The sequence below is a fragment of the Leuciscus leuciscus genome (assembly GCF_965113295.1).
Source record: "Leuciscus leuciscus genome assembly, chromosome: 25".
Taxonomy (NCBI): Eukaryota; Metazoa; Chordata; class Actinopteri; order Cypriniformes; family Leuciscidae; genus Leuciscus; species Leuciscus leuciscus.
The window spans coordinates 17,390,226-17,406,704 of record NC_138724.1 but is presented as its reverse complement, the minus strand read 5'-3'; the positions used below and the strand labels follow the sequence as shown (position 1 = coordinate 17,406,704).

The following is a 16,479-nucleotide window of genomic DNA, read 5'->3' as shown; positions in this document are numbered from 1 at the left end:
CATTCAGTCAGACTAACACACAGACTGGACCACTCCAACACATTCATCCATGTATACTGTCGCCATTCGGTTCAATCACGACCCGAAACTTAACTTAAAATATAAGCCCACCGATTCGTGCACAATATAAGTAACGCATGAAACATGTAAACCACATAGTGTTTAGTAGAAAAAAGCATTGGCATCGTGGAGAAAAACATTTTAATGTCAGTATTTTGAATTGTATGATGGTCTGGCTGTGGAAACCCCTCTCTCTGTGTATTGCTCTCACGCTACTTTTTGTCTTTTTATATTTGAAAGGCTCATACACGAAAGTTTTCAATATATCAGTTTTGAAGATTTTTCCCACACTTATATAAAAATAAGCAAACAGACTCTAAAATATCGTCAAACATTTTATTTCTACTGACATGGGACAGAGAATACAGACTGATTACAAAATACATGATTCATCACAACTTCGTCACGTCAACAACAAACTTCCAGCTTTTTGATTTTGCAATATGCAGTCACTTTAATTACACCATACACTACCTACACCATATACAGCTTACTTCATGTAATAAAAAGCTAAACAATTAGTCAAATAGTTCAGCATATGTTATCTAAGTGCACTATATAGAAATTATATACAAAAACATAGGAGTGCAAAACTCGTTAACGTCGTCCAGCAAGCACATGTAACTCATTTCACACAATACAACTTCAGACACGTAGGGTTGCATGATACACAAAAACAGCAAGGCAGAAAAAAATGTATAAAAATATAAATTAAATAAAAATATATTATATAAAATATATTAAATAAAAATATAAGACACGTAAAGCACAAATAATCTGATACATAGACCACTGTTATTTTTTGTTTTTATTATACTACAATGGATATAATATAATACTTTGATAAATTATGCAGAATCTAGATATTTTTACTTTAATATCATTTGCTTATACAACCCTTAAAACACAATTATCGACATTACTTCACACACACACGCACACACACACACACACACACACACACACACACACACACACACACACACACACACACACACGTTTCCTCTCAGTCTTTCACGTAACACATTATATATTCATGCTTTCCGTCCTCGGCACTCACAGATCTACCACAGACATCTTAAGATGAACTCGACGCTTATAATCTTAATTTTTTTTTAATTCAAACATATTTTCTATTTCTATTTCTTTTTCTGCTCTACCCAGGCCCTCTGACCTTTTGACAATTCAAACAAATCATTTTTCATATTAATTGTGCTCAAAATGGGCCATAAACACTAGTTATGAAACATTATTACATATATATATACGATATAATAAACTAATTTAGGGAAAGCACGTATAAAAACAGCGTAATGGTCATAAGCTCACTTGGGCCGTGTGAGTGATACGTCAGCAGCAGCAGCGCGTTTCAGCACCACGTGCAGTGGACAGCTCCAGCTCCCCATTCAACTGTCTGCATCTTCAGTAATCTGAACAAACTATAGGATCCCAGAAATATGCAACCCTCGCAATTATAAAGCACCACAAGCTAAAAAAAACCATCCGTGTGCTACGCCTGTAATTTTCATACTCTTCTACAGACGCGGACGTTTAATGTGCTCACGTTCTTATTACCAGAGTCACAACAAATCCATTCAAGCTACATATAGACTATTATTTAATTAGCACAAATAAGATTAAATCCGACTACGTTTCCCTCCGCCTCTTTGCGTATTAAAACAACACAAGCGCTCTCATACGTTTCGTCTATAGTTTTCCAACTAATGCATCTATATATGAATTTATGTGCAATTATACTTTTTTTTTAGTAGCTCAAACACTTTATACGTTATCATTTTCATATCCCCTTAGGTCTCACGCAGCTCACACGTGACATGCGTCTGGATGTGACAAAGTAAGCAAAGTCCAGCTCATTTATTAAAACCCAGATAGTTTACAGACAAATATTGCAAATACCTGACGGTGTTATTGTGTTCCTAAAAAGAAATGAACTTGCTGAATATCCATTAACAGGTGTAAAGCAGTCTAACAGACGTTGGTTTGAAGTTGATCTTCTGGGCAGGATACAAGGTAAAGTTTTCCCAGATTTTCTTATCCTATGGGGGGGGGGAAATAAAATACGTTTTAGTGTTTTTAAAAAGATCACATCTTCTGAATCATGCATCATTTATGTATCACCAAAATAAAAAAAAGACTGATGGCATTAAATAAAACTAAAATATATATTTAAAACATATATTTCAGGTTTTTGTCACCACTTCTGCTCATTCAGAAAATATAGTATTTTATCTATCAGTTTATAAGGTGAAAATCATACTAATCTCCTCTATAACATTTATTTATAGAGAAGTTCATATACTGACGCAGGCCACATTATGTGGTTAAAAAAATACAGACACTGATCAAATTCCACATACCTTTTTATTTTTCCCTCTCACATTTGAAAGTTCTGGATCAGACGATTAACCGTATGACCTCATCACGATTTTATCACGGCTGAGGCCTTTGCCACGCTAGACGGGTTTCGAAAGACAAAGCATGCAAAAACAGATAAAGAGTTATGATTTCAAATATCAACAGGGATTTTAGAACATTTACAATAATATAAATATTTGCTTAAGTTGTGTTCTTTAACAATACATATTTTTCACACAAATAGTCTGAGAAGCATGCTGTGCACACACACACACACACACACACACACACGTCACATGCACATCCACATGTATCATGTCCACTTCCATCCTTGTGCATCATTTTATTAGATTTCAAAACAACCTTTTCATATTGAGCACAACTGTACAGATACCAATTATATAAAACAGACAACATCCTGTATTCCACATTAGTCCTGCTTTCTTAAACATCTAAAATTAATGTTGTGAAGAATAACTGCTGTAAACTATTAAAGTTTGAGCATATCTGTATTTAAGATTAAAATGATACAGTGTTTAAAATTATTCAGGGTCATTTTGTATTATAGAAAAAGCTGTAATTTAGCTCATTTACTTGTAAAACAAACCCTTAAATATAAGATGCGCATTAAATATATTTACAAAACTGTGCATTTAGACTTATAACGCATTTAAAAGAAAATATAATCAATCAAAATGTAGCTAAATTATCTTTAACAATGCATTCTGATGTGTTGTATTATATAACTGCATGTCTTTGGCTCGTCTGCCCTGCCGTCTCTTTCTCAAAGCTCATGCATACGTTTCACAACCTCTCGGCCATGTGCTCACAAACACACACACACACACACACATACAGCCCTTTACATGTGCGCAGACAATTGAACGCAAGTTTTTACACACACACTGCACTTACACACTCATATATGCTTGCATTCACACACAAGCGGTTTTAGGGCCTCTAAACAATCACATAAAGCCTTACAACATGAACACACACACATCCCTGTATGCTCTTACAGTACGTAAATACACAAACATAATCATAATATCAGTACAACTGACAAAAACACACACGTCCCTTTAGACACACACTCAATCATATGTACGTTTCTTATTCACACAAAACATTTTGCACACACACACACAAATAGAGGCCTTGCCATAATGATACAAAGCTTTCTGATATACACTTACACACATTTTGTTCATAAGCAAATGTCACACACATACTGTCTGTAATAACAGCAAAAATTAGCATGCTTTATATTCACTTACAAACACACACACACACACACACGCCTATTCATAAATTGCTTCATCCGTCGTATTCTCAAACATTTGTTATATATATAACAAAATATATATATATATATAAAAGTGCATTGATTTACAATGCACCACTTTACAATGGTATGAACATTTCACACACACCACAAGTTATACACACACACACACACATGCATACTTTTATACACAAGATGTTTTACACACAGACCAACACATGCACACATTTCTCATGCATTTTTGCTGATACGCTGTCTATACTGACAAAAACACACACATCTACCTCTATATTCTCTAACAAACGTACATATATATTCACAAGACATTTTACACACACACACATCCACAATAAAATGCTATTAGAAATAATTCTGACACACTAACACTCACACACATTCCCAGAGCATTTTGTGTGGGTATGCAAACATATGACACAAGCAACACATCTCACAGTTATATATGGCACTGGATACACACACAGATTTGGCCTGAACAATGAAAATTTGCTCATGACAGTCATAAAAACAACATCACTAAAGTTAAATGTGTTTCCTGAGACCCCCATGCTGAATACACACAGACTAGTTAAGAACTGACTAGGTACAATATATAGTATAAGTTACTGATATCAAATCAAACACAGAATCAATATTCAAACCGTGTATATGTGTGTGTGTGTGTGTGTGTAAAATTAGAAATATAAATGTATATAAAATGGTCTGAGTTTACGTGCTTGTACGTCTGATGTTATTATACATCAGTCGCATGGCTCTACATTTCATACAAACAAAAAACACACACAAAAAGTCCAAAAACAGGGAACATAACTATTTTAACCCTCTAAAAACTTGTGTGATGGCTTACAATGTTAAGGTGAAACTGAGTGACAGTGTTGATTAGTTCACTGGTTTCTACAACTTTCCATATGATTAGTATGAAACTAGTTTTACTACGACATTTGTCTTATTTTTAATAGACGTTTTTGCATTACTAAAGATAAACAGTTTAATACCAGATAAAACACATACTAAGCTTTTAATGTAAGTTAGCTGATGCATCATGAAAAACTATCTGTAATACCAAAACTTACATGCAGAATTTTTCTTTTTTTATAGCATTCACTTTAACAAAGAAATGTGTTCATTTTTATTTAAACTCATTTGTTCAGGCAACATTTTTGTGCAATGTCTATGTTTTTGATGCATCCATTCTGCACTGCTGGTTTTAAGAGTTTGATTAATACTTTTCAAATGTTCTTTTAAAAAAGACTAGCTGTAACTTTATTTAAACAGTATTAATTTTGGTCAGCAAGACTGCAATAATATAATAAGCGTCTCCCTCTGTACGTTGTCGTCTTTTTATGTGCCGTTGGAGCCTGTACTTTCCTCGCGTCGCTATCAGACCTGATCTGTTACATCTATATTGCTTTTTTTAACATTATATACATGATTAGCAACCACTTAAACACCTTATTTTGTTCTTTAAATACATGTAATAGGGATCATTCCTCTTTTGGAAGATATTCCAATCGGAGCAGACCACACAGACACAACTGATTGTGAGCATTGAAGGTTTTGCTCACTTGATTTTTTAGTTATTTACATTTCTTAATGTGATTTTCAGACATCACACACTCAAAAATCTGAATTTTGCTTCTTTTCTTATTCTTGCTAAGGTGTGAATGGATGTCAGAAAGAGCGTTTTTGTCATTATAACTATTATAACTAAGTGCGGGACGCTCCCATGCTTCCCTGTAGGTGTGTTTGGGTCTAAACAGGTGTCGGTTGATACCTCGTTTAATGGTCAACTCCCTCTTTTTCCTCCGTCAATTTCCATTTCTGTCCGCCGTCCTTGTCCTTCCACGAGGAATGCAGTCGGTTCAGCTTCACAGCTCGCTTTTGCACAGATGTCTGGTCATCAGCAGTCTTTCTACAAATAAAAGACACAATTACCAAAGAAACCCTATAAAACATCCAGACATGCAGCCAAACACAAACACACACCCACACACACAGCATCTGCAATCTTTATCTGTGCTAAAACGGTTGATTAAATTAAGTGAAATACTTAATTATTCATATTTTTGTATTCTTTTATTTTATTTTATAGTGTTATATTTTTTCTGTCGTTTTTTAGACTGCTCTGTGAGTAAATGAACATGTTCTAACATTGTAAAGTTATAATTTCTTCTCCATTACAAATAACAATCTTTACTTATTTCGTCCAATTAATTCGTACACACTTTATTTCAACATACTTTATATGATCTTTTTATAAAGCTATATGATCAGCAATTAGATATCTTTTTAAAAAACATTTTTAGTGCTATTTTCTAAGGTAACTGAAAATTTCAGATTTACATTTAAATGAATGTATTTTATCAAAAGATCAAATTTTAACCACATTTAAAATAACACCTTCTTTAAAAACATAGTAGCTGAATTTAACTGAGAAATGAGATGCATATCATTTTCATATAAATAATTGAATGTGTGTATTGCGGGTATTTCTGCGGCAGTGAGGTCGTGACATGTCCTCATGACGGGACCACCCTCTTAGGTACAAGCGGACACTCCCCTTCCCTAAAAATTCCATCCGGAACTGACTCATCCCTCACACCTTCCCTGACTCATCCATGTATGGATGGAGGGAATGTGAGAAAAGAGGGAGAGAATGAACAGGGGAGCACATATGCATATATTCCGGCCTTCATTTGATAAATGTTATTTGTGGTTACGGGAGGCTAATTAGGATGATTAGAATGACAGTTTATCTCATATGTCATTTTGCAAACAATTTAGGAAAGTCACAGGATTCTTGAGAGGGTAAAAAGGCTTTAGGTGTTATTTAGGATCATCATAGCATGATGAAATGTTTGAGAGGAGATTAAATAACATGACTTGGACACAACATGTGAAAGACCAGGGGAAAAAAGAGGGGAAAACGTGAAAACATTAAAAGCTTGTTTCTCTTGTTTGTAATGATTTTTGAATTCTTTTTTTTAGCCTGTTTTAGATTGTGGTTATTAATAGTTAAACATTAATATGTGAGTGTTAAAAAGAAATGAAAAATTCTATCTTTAAATAGTATTAATTAGAGAAGGAAAAGCAATTACACATCATTTGTTTAGGAAAAAACAAACACTAGTTTAAACTCACTATAAATCTAAAACTGAATAGGGACTTTTACTGAGACGTGCATCTTTAATAAGATAAAACTGACTAGGTGAGAATACCGGGTGACGTCTTTTGCTCACCCAGTTAATCAATCATATAGCTAATTTATAGAAAAACAAACAAATGTTTTTAATAAATGTGTGTATGTTTGAATTCATTTTTGAAAGGGAGGGACGTATAGCTGTGAGTGGGAAAAAAAAGTCTCGGACTACAGGTATGAAAAAACAATATATATATATATTTATATATATATATATATATATATGACATTATGACAAAACTATTTGTTATATTTATTTTTAAAGAGGTTAAGTCTTCAAATTAAATAAATTGCTAAATGAAAATATCCCATTGTAGCCAGTCGAGTCACTATCCTCACTTAAATTATAATATAATGTCAGTAGAATATGACTCAAATACACAGAAAAGGAACAAAATAGTATTTGTGATATTACAGTAAAATAATCTGTACCTAAATCTGTATTAAAACACTTTGTCTCTCATTGTTTGTCAGCATCTCAAACGTTATGTCGTGAAATTTCTTCTGGGAGGTTTTTAAAAAGTTAATAACAGTGTTTAAAGACCAAAACAGACAATATGTGACCCTGGACCACAAAACCAGTCACACGGGTCAATTTTTAGGAAATGAAATCACATGAAAGCTGAATAAATAGGCTTTCTATTGATGTATGGTTTGTTAGAATAGAATAATATTTGTCCGAGATACAACTATTTAAAAAATCTGGAATCTGAGGGTGCAAAAAAATCGAAACATTGTGAAAATCACCTTTAAAGTTGTACATTTATGTTCATAATTGTGCTGCATTCACTCACAAAAATAAATGTCTTATATATTTACGGTAGGAAATTTCCTAAATATCTTCATGGAACATGATCTTTACTTAATATCCTTATGATTTTTGGCATAAAAGAAAAATCTATCATTTTGACCCATACAATGTATTGTTGGCTATTGCCACAAATATACCTGTGCTACTTGTGACTGGTTTTGTGATCCAGGGTCACATATTGTGTCACTAATTCCTTAAAAAAAAAAGTTTGGTACCGTCCAGCCTGTGTTAATACTCTCCCTTACTCTGTAGGTGATCAATATTTTTATGATACACACAAATATAAAACAATGAACCAAAATCATCCTGGACTTACTGTAAACTAAACTGCAATCAGCACTTAATACTGTTAGATGTAACACGCTAAAATCTCTCAAACTAAAACTGTTGACGAGTCAATCCAAATATCAGATTTTCCACATACTAGCTTCATTTTTTATATTTTGCAGCTCAACATATCTCATATAACTTCAGTGGTCATTTCACTTAAGACTTGCAATACAAGTCAATAAAAGTAAAGGCGTGCAGTGAAAGCTACTTTAGTGCAGACACAGAAATAATAGAATATTTTCATGTCCTTTTGTTTTTCTTAAAAGATTAACTACCTTTTCAAAAATATCTACATATGCATACAGATATGAAATCAGTGTGTGTGTGTGTGTGTGTGTGTGTGTGTGTGTGTGTGTGTGTGTGAGAGAGAGAGAGACCCTGTGCCTATGCTCATATCAAGTATATACCTGTGAGAATATGTTTGTATTCTTCCTAATTGTTATAGCAATAAATATTTAATGTGTATTTATCTTAAATAGCTTACAACATACAAACCCGAGTAGTGATCCAATTCACTATAGAAAAAAACATCATGCCATATTTACCATCTGCAAAACCAATACCAAAAGTATTAATATGCTTTTCTATCAAAACTTATACTTATATATTAACAGAAATATATGAAAATGTCATCGGAATTGTCCTAACACACAGTAGGGCGCCACACCCACTTTAGTGACTTTCGGGTGGTTTCTTTGTAAACCGGAGCACTTAAGACGTACAAAGGCCTGAAATCGTCGAATCCAACAGTTTCATAGGCGTAATAATAACAAAGAAAAAAACCCTTCAACAGTTGAAACCTTGTAATATTGACAAACTCAATCCCTGCTTCAGCTTCAAACGGTTACTGACAAACAAGGACAAAAGCAGAGGCCACTCTCGCTCTCGCAAAGGACTGAAGCGGGAAGAATGAACTTACGAAGACGGTGACGTCACGATCAACACCGTTTGGGAACGTTCTGTGACTCGAACCGTTCGTTTCACCTTCGGTACTTGACATGATGGATCCCTCAAGTTTTGTCCCTCACCTGTGCACAAACACAAGAACACAAAGTTGTACTAGATACCAGTGGGATCGTTTGAAAAGCGCGAACGGCTTAATGTATATACAGCACATGTTTAGTGAGTTAAAAGAGTGGATAATGAGGCGAAATTAAAGCTTGGGAAAGCCATTCGCATACATCGTGCCATTCATTCAACAAAAACACGTTTGGTGCACTTTTCAAGTAAGTTTACATACGCAGAGATTCACTCAATGTAGAGTCTACTGTACGTAAATGTGCGTCACGAAAAGTTTCGTCAAATGAATTAGACGGTACAAAAACCCTATAGGCCATTAAACACTGTGAGAAAACTCAAACTAGCAAACTTTAAAGCTTAAGAATAACTGACTGCATTATGTGTTAGTTAAGGAAAGTTCACTGCACTTTTTGACCACTTGGAATTCAGTTTTCAGTGCATAAAACTTGTGATATCGAGTTGAAATTGCAGGAATTATTGGTACAAGTGAAATGGATAGAAAAAGATACTTTTTATCATAAAAAGAAAACATTCTGCTCGGCCTATAGAAGCTTCCCCCTACACCATTGTAATGTTTCTAACCCTATTTATTTATGAATTCATGCAGTCAAACATGTTATAATGATATCAAATTATAAGGCCACCAATATCTGCGTTTCTTTCCATCCGAAAACCTGTAAATCCCCCTTCAGTCTTCACTGCTCCCCTGGCCTCGTTCGCATGAGCATCAAATGAATCATTTGGATTAAAAAAAACGTGTTCAAACTCAAAACGAACACTTACATGATTGCATATTACATTTTAGCTATCAGCAATAGGGTTTTAAAATAAGGATTGTTTTTAAACTTTGACCACAATGTTCTTGAAGTATGGACAACTTTTTTCAAGACTTTATGCATATCGAAAATAATTAGGCTACGTAATATGTTAAACTCCATAAAGTTAAAGTTTTAAAATATGTATTAACCAATTTCAGGAGAACTTCGTCTTGACGTCATGTTTTTTATTGCTCTTTTTATAATCGAAGCAATGCATCTCTGCTATAATGCAATAATGTGTGAGGGAACACACACGGTTGAGATGGAGTTACTGTTAGTCTGTCTGACCTGAAGAAATTTGGGGTTGTCGTCACTAAGGGACTTAGGAGCCCTTTCCAAAATGCTGTAGCACATAATGGGGGCATTTTTATTTGCACTTCCTCTAGCATATATAGGACAGGGGACAGGTGAATGTCACCGAAAACGGGAAATGACTTATGAGGCACTTGGGGGACCTGACTTCAAGATTGTAGTGACACGGATCGCGTCACTTCTCAGCTGTTGAGAATTTCTCAATGGACTGTGTCTGCATGGCATAAAAACTTTATCACCCAGTGTGTCTACATGTTATATCCTGAGTGTGCGTAGGTGTGTCATATTTCATCGAGGTGTCATATTTCCAAAATACTGTGTGTGTGTGTGTGTGTGTGTATGTATGTAAGAAAGGGAGAAAAGAAATAAAAGAAAAGAAAGCAAGGAGGTTGGGTGAAACCTTGTTGTCTTTGGGCACCTACGGTGACGTGTTCTCTTACACACACACTCTCTCTCTCTCACACACACACACACACACACACACACACACACACACACACACACACACAACACACACTCACACATGACACTCTGTCAATGGGCTGATATTTTAATTTTTTAAACCTGTGTAGAACTATAACTGCGTCCGGCAGGGTTATACAGCTTACATGTTATTGCGAACAGGGTGGGGTCATTTCAACATTGTTTGGCTTCTAAGTGAATAGCACACTAACGAGATGGCCCCCTATCTCTCTCTCCCTCTCGCACTCTCTCTCCCCCGAATGGACCACTGTGTTTTCCCACGTGCAAACTGGGAGGCTCGTTGGTGGAATTGTGGTTTTGTTTGGGTGACTTTTTGTAATCGTATTAACGAGAGCAAATATTCTGGCAATGGAGACGCCAGATAACTCTCGACAGGGAGGGATCTCAGACTTTGGGGACGTAAGTGGGAGAGAAGTTCGGCTTTACATTTGAGCCGCAATACAGTGATGACATTTTTGAAAGAAAAAAAAAAGAACAAAGTATCTGTAGAAAATAAATACAATAATAATAATAGTAATAATAATAATATTAATAATTATAATAATAATAATAATGATAATGCAAGCATTTAATCCACGCAGCGTATGGAGCATCAATCGGTGAATGCGCCTTCCGCAAATGCTTTTTGGGGTAAGGGCTTCCCAGCTAGATACTTATGAACAGCAAGCCCAGACCGCAAAAAGATTCGCGAAAGACAAATCGCAGTCTGAAGTCCGTGACATCAAACAGTGACATCCAGGTGGCTTGTGCATGGCTCTGGTTTCCCAATCCTATTGTGTCCAGACATCGGGAAAAGCGAGACAGCGAAGCCCTTTTCCGTGGCTGAACTGTATCCAACTCATTCACATTCTACGAGCATGGGAAGCTTTGAGAGCAGCCAGCATCCAAATGCCTGTATTCTGCGTGCGAGCGCTGTCCGCGGTGCTGAATTCACTCCTTCCCAGTACTTTATTCTCGCTGGCTTTTCTCGTCGCTCGTGCCTATACCGACGTGCGCTGCTATAATTACATCTAAACAAAAACACACATATGACACAGCGACCATTGAACTCATTTCTATTTGCTTCGCCGTTTTGTTGCTACTATGAAATATATCCTCTGGTTCGTGATGCCGTTTAGTGGAGAGCTGAGCAGATGAAGCGCTCTTGGTGAGGAGAGAGCAGTCTGTAATCTGCTTGCAATAAATAGAGAGCAGCGAGAGATCTTATTGGCGCAAACAAAAAATCGTCATCCACCAATCGGTTTCTTGCTTATATAGGGACCCCCCTTTTTGAAAAAAAAAAAAAAGAGAAAGGAAGAAAGAAAGGGGAAACCAAATTGTATCCTCGTTGGCGCAAGTGACCAGAAATATTCCGTGTAAGACAATAACATTTAATGTTTTCTGTTTTTAAGCCGAATTCGTTCGCCATGTCACGTTTCAAAATGTCTCTCTCTCACACACACCACGTCGTGCAATCACGTCTGCAAGTGCATCGTCGTGTGTTCATTCAAAACAGAGATATACACATTAGGGTCATTTTCAAAACGGAGGCGTCCAAACATTTTGGAGGCGTCGGTTTTTTTTAACGTGCATGTAAAACAAAACAAATCGCCAGCACGACGACGACGACAACAACAACACGACAGGCTTCTAAGAGCAATTTCATTTCATGACCACAGAGAGTTCACTGGCTGATACCACTTAGTGAGGACACGGGGGTCTCTAAACTATCAGCAGAACATAACAAATTCTATACATTACAGTTGCATCACATCTGACATCGCCTGCAGGCACAGCAAACAAAACAATGGTGCGTTATACTAAGCTATATTGGCACCACAAGAACTTTACACAAATGTTCCACAACTTACAACACAACAACATTTGGCAAATGCATCAACAGCAGTCAATTCCTCACCACTTAAGTGAAAAACATTCATAACGGCACGAAAACACCACACAAGGGGGTTCTCAGTGATCCCTCTGGCACATATTTTGGCCGTTCACTAATTCCAGCTGTGGAATGTGACTTCATTTCACTTACCCGTGAAGTTCCACATCCACGCGATCATTTGTCAAATTTCACAAGAGCGTCTCTTCTTGGAACTATGCAAGAAACAATACGAAGTGGGAGGGTCACGATCTATATCTGGAACCCCCCCCCCACACACATATATATACATACACACACACACACACACACACACACACACACACACACACACACACACACACACACACACACACACACACATATACACACACATCCCTCCCCTCCCCAGACTAAATTCATCCCGAACCAAGACTCCCCCTCCCTTCCTCTTAATCACTGATATTCTTCTTGCGCCTTCGTGGTGCAAGGGGAGGTTGAAGTGGCTAGGCAAAAGAGATATGGCTTGAGATGTAACAGGTGTAATAATAATAATAATAATAATAATGATAATAAAAAAAAAAAATCAAGCCCAAATGCCACCATTATGAGGATTTTATTTAGTGGTCGCATCATTTGCGGACGTCTCCAGTCAGTCACGATTCTCCACCTTCTGTCTGCACCGCACAGCGACTGCATCTCCTGACGCAGCCAACGCGCACATATTACTCACTATAGCAGTCACGACTCGGATAAATCCGTGTTTCCACTAAAATTACAACGCCAGCATTGACTTAAGAAGATCTTGTTATGTCTGGGATAGGTGTAGAGAGCCACAGTGTCTTTGAAAAGGTCAAGGTAATGAGTTTTTTTTTCCTGCAAAAAAAAAAATCCGCGGTCATTCCTGGACTCACTACGACTTTAAGCATTTAAGCGAACTCGCATGTAAATTTTGCAGGGAATATAACCCCCGAACAGTTTAAACCGTGTGCACGCTGGAGGGTTGAAATTAGACACTTATTAAGATGTGCTTTGATTAAAACAACACTAACGTGATTTTTTTTTTTTTTTTTTTGCGCGCAACTGCACAAATGATGTTGAATGCAACGCGAACGCGTTAGTTTTGGCACAAGATCAGTAGTATAGTCCACAGCAATAGGAAAACAGTCGATTGCAGTACTGTATAATGAAAATGACGTGGGCGGAAGAGTAATCCATGTGAATCCGCCTATAGCTACACACAGTCTCGAGCAGATCTGGTGGCCAAGTGTTCAAACAACGCACGCGGGAACATTTGCGCGCGCACACACACAAAAAAAGTCCTAAAACTTAAGTCGCATTTTGAGAACGTGTGCCTAGTGGCATCCCTTTCACGGGTGGTGGCCAAAACAAGGGCTGACCATTTAGGGCGATTTTGGATGCACGGAACCCCTTGACGCCACACCAGGGTTTCCCTCGTCGGCTGTTGCTGGTGTTTTTCCTTTTGGCGCGGCGTCTTCCACCTATATTTATTAGCCTATTTTCCTCTTCACATATTTGGAGAGATATGTCCCCTCACTCTTCTAGTGTTGTCGGTCACACTTTCAGCTGTAGCGAAGAGGCAAAAATTGACTCAACAGCGCCGTCAGACAAAGGAGTTTGGATTTGCTTTTTTTTGCTTCACTTATTTACCATTCGCGAGGTTCCTGCTCTGAGGAGAGAGTGGTTTATTGCATTTCTAACAAGTGGATGAAAACAACAAGGCACCTGTTTGACAAGAGCACACAGTATGCATGAAGCAAATGGTTGCACTCTGCTCGGTGGAGGGAATGGCACGTTACTCAATACATGCAACAAATCGTGCAAAAAACAAAACAAAAAAACATGTAATCGAACCAAAAATCGCCGTGAATGTGTACTTACCAGTGCAGCGAGCCCTTGCTGAAAGCAGGGAAAACACAGACATGAGTTCAAACCATCATACGTGAGCATGTCACACAAAAACAAGCAAGATGAAAATCAAATACTGCCCTTGATACATATCTATCCCCAGCAACACGTCCAAGTTTTCTCAGAATCGCAGTCCTTTTTATACAAGTGATACACTCTTCCTATTTCTGGACCACGATCAAACACTGATGCTATTTTTAGCGCCCAGTAAGAAAAAAACACACTCACAAAGACATCGCTCAGGAGCGTTACGTGGAGTGCATGTAATGTACATTAATTTTGCCTCTCCAACTCCATGCGAGGGCTCCGACTCGCCTCCGATGCATCGCTGCAGTGATTTTCGTTTTCGTTTTTTTTTTTTTTTTTTAAACGAACTGCCTCAGTGCCCTTCTCTCTTATGGGCTAAATATTTCTAACGTTCGCTTGAGAGTCTCTTTCTTAGCACAAGTTGTTCCCGCTCTCCTCGTTCCTTTATGTCGCTCACCATCCTCTTTATTATACGCGTCTTACGCGGTGTGTCTCCATGCAACTTTCGCTTGGAAACTCGGGACGGATTCGCTGCTCATAAAGAAGAAAACACAGGCACGCACTCACACAGAGACACATACGCGGGCTCACGCGCACAAACAACCATAATCAGTTGCACTGCAAGCGGAATATGTTTTGTCTTGAGAGCAGTACACAAACGATGATAATTAAAGCTTGCAGAATCTCTCTCTCTTTTTTTTTTTTAAAGGGCTGCGTCAGTTACTAGGCATTGACGTCACGTTTAGGTTTTCCCACTTCACAATCCATGGCTGCTGATTACAACCGTCCCTGATGTGCTCGCAGACAGCCTAACGCTAATGAAAATGGCTCGAAGCAAGCGAAAACGGGCTAAATAGGTGAGAGACGTAAAGTGACCACAGCTCCGGTTTTCGAGAGCGAAACCACTCCTTGCAGTCGCCTGGCGTCGTGGAAAAACTCACTTGCCAATGGATTCCGTGGCAAAAACGCACCACTAGCATATATATGATGTTTAAGCATGTTAGTTGTCCCATTGGATGCTTTGCACATGTTCTGTGTACATTGTTTAGGGAGATCACTAAGAGAGACGTGTGTAAAAAGTTGGTGTTGCTATAGGGTTGCACACGAGGAGATGTGTGTCTAATATTTTCGATTTCAGCTTTAAGTCAATGCAATGTTACAAACGACCGTGCAACCCTGACAGAAAGACTATGACTCCTAAACCTGTGGAATTGCAAAGCATACCACTTAAAGTGAATGTGAGAACACAAAGTAATTTTACCAGTGCGGTAGAAACATAAGGGGGGACCATCTTGCCGCTTGGTGTCGCCAAACTCCATTCAAGAGCTGCTAAAACTAGTGGTAGTTCACTTTAAAACTGCTTTAAAAATCGCATTAAAACAGATCTTCGCTTTTATGTGGTTATTTATTAAATTACTAGTTTAATGAACAAAATCAAATGGCTAAAGGCACGCGAAGTCGATGGTTTTGCGACTCGGGCGTCGCTGTCCGTGGTGCTGAAACGATCGCATCAAGCTTTCTCAACAGACACGAACTTATAATAGCCTACTTTTCATGCACCTCAAGGTTGTTTCTATTATATTAAACACATGAAAAAGGCACGACCCTTACCATTTCATCGCCCTGACATGTTAGCTACAAGTGTATGAATGAATAGAAGCTCCTATTCATAAAACAGTGCGATGTCCTGATCCTACCTTCGCGACAACACGGGATGTTCCGGAGTGTCGTCGGACTCCTGCTGCTAAAATTGGAGGATCGTGAATGAGCGGGCGGTGACGAGTTGTGTGTGGGGGGGACCGAAAATAGGTAAATATTTAGATCAAGGGCATAAATATAACATTTGTCATCATGCTTCCCTTAAAATAAATCTGTACTGCAAAGAGTGACATGAGTGGCGGCTTTGATCTGACAATGAAGCTGGACGTTTGCACCCTCCGCTAAATCTAAAAATACCTCGAT

At 37.6% G+C, this 16,479-nt stretch overlaps 1 protein-coding gene across 3 annotated transcripts; it reads right to left on the bottom strand.

The window, feature by feature from the left end:
* Positions 1-392: 392 nt before the first annotated feature.
* LOC309490274 (uncharacterized protein) lies at positions 393-15,295 on the bottom strand. 3 transcript variants are annotated; one of them, XM_082159361.1, is made up of 7 exons: positions 14,719-15,295; positions 14,464-14,481; positions 8,999-9,107; positions 5,514-5,651; positions 2,439-2,534; positions 1,013-2,117; positions 393-982 (listed from the first exon to the last, which is right to left on the bottom strand). In XM_082159361.1, exons 1-4 carry the CDS (start codon positions 14,762-14,764, stop codon positions 5,519-5,521), a joined length of 306 nt encoding a protein of 101 aa, XP_082015487.1. In that variant the 5' UTR covers positions 14,765-15,295; the 3' UTR covers positions 393-982; positions 1,013-2,117; positions 2,439-2,534; positions 5,514-5,518. The 3 variants fall into 3 exon arrangements, with proteins under 3 accessions (XP_082015487.1, XP_082015488.1, XP_082015486.1); XM_082159362.1 differs by having other exon boundaries at positions 1,019-2,117; XM_082159360.1 differs by having other exon boundaries at positions 393-2,117.
* Positions 15,296-16,479: the final 1,184 nt, after the last annotated feature.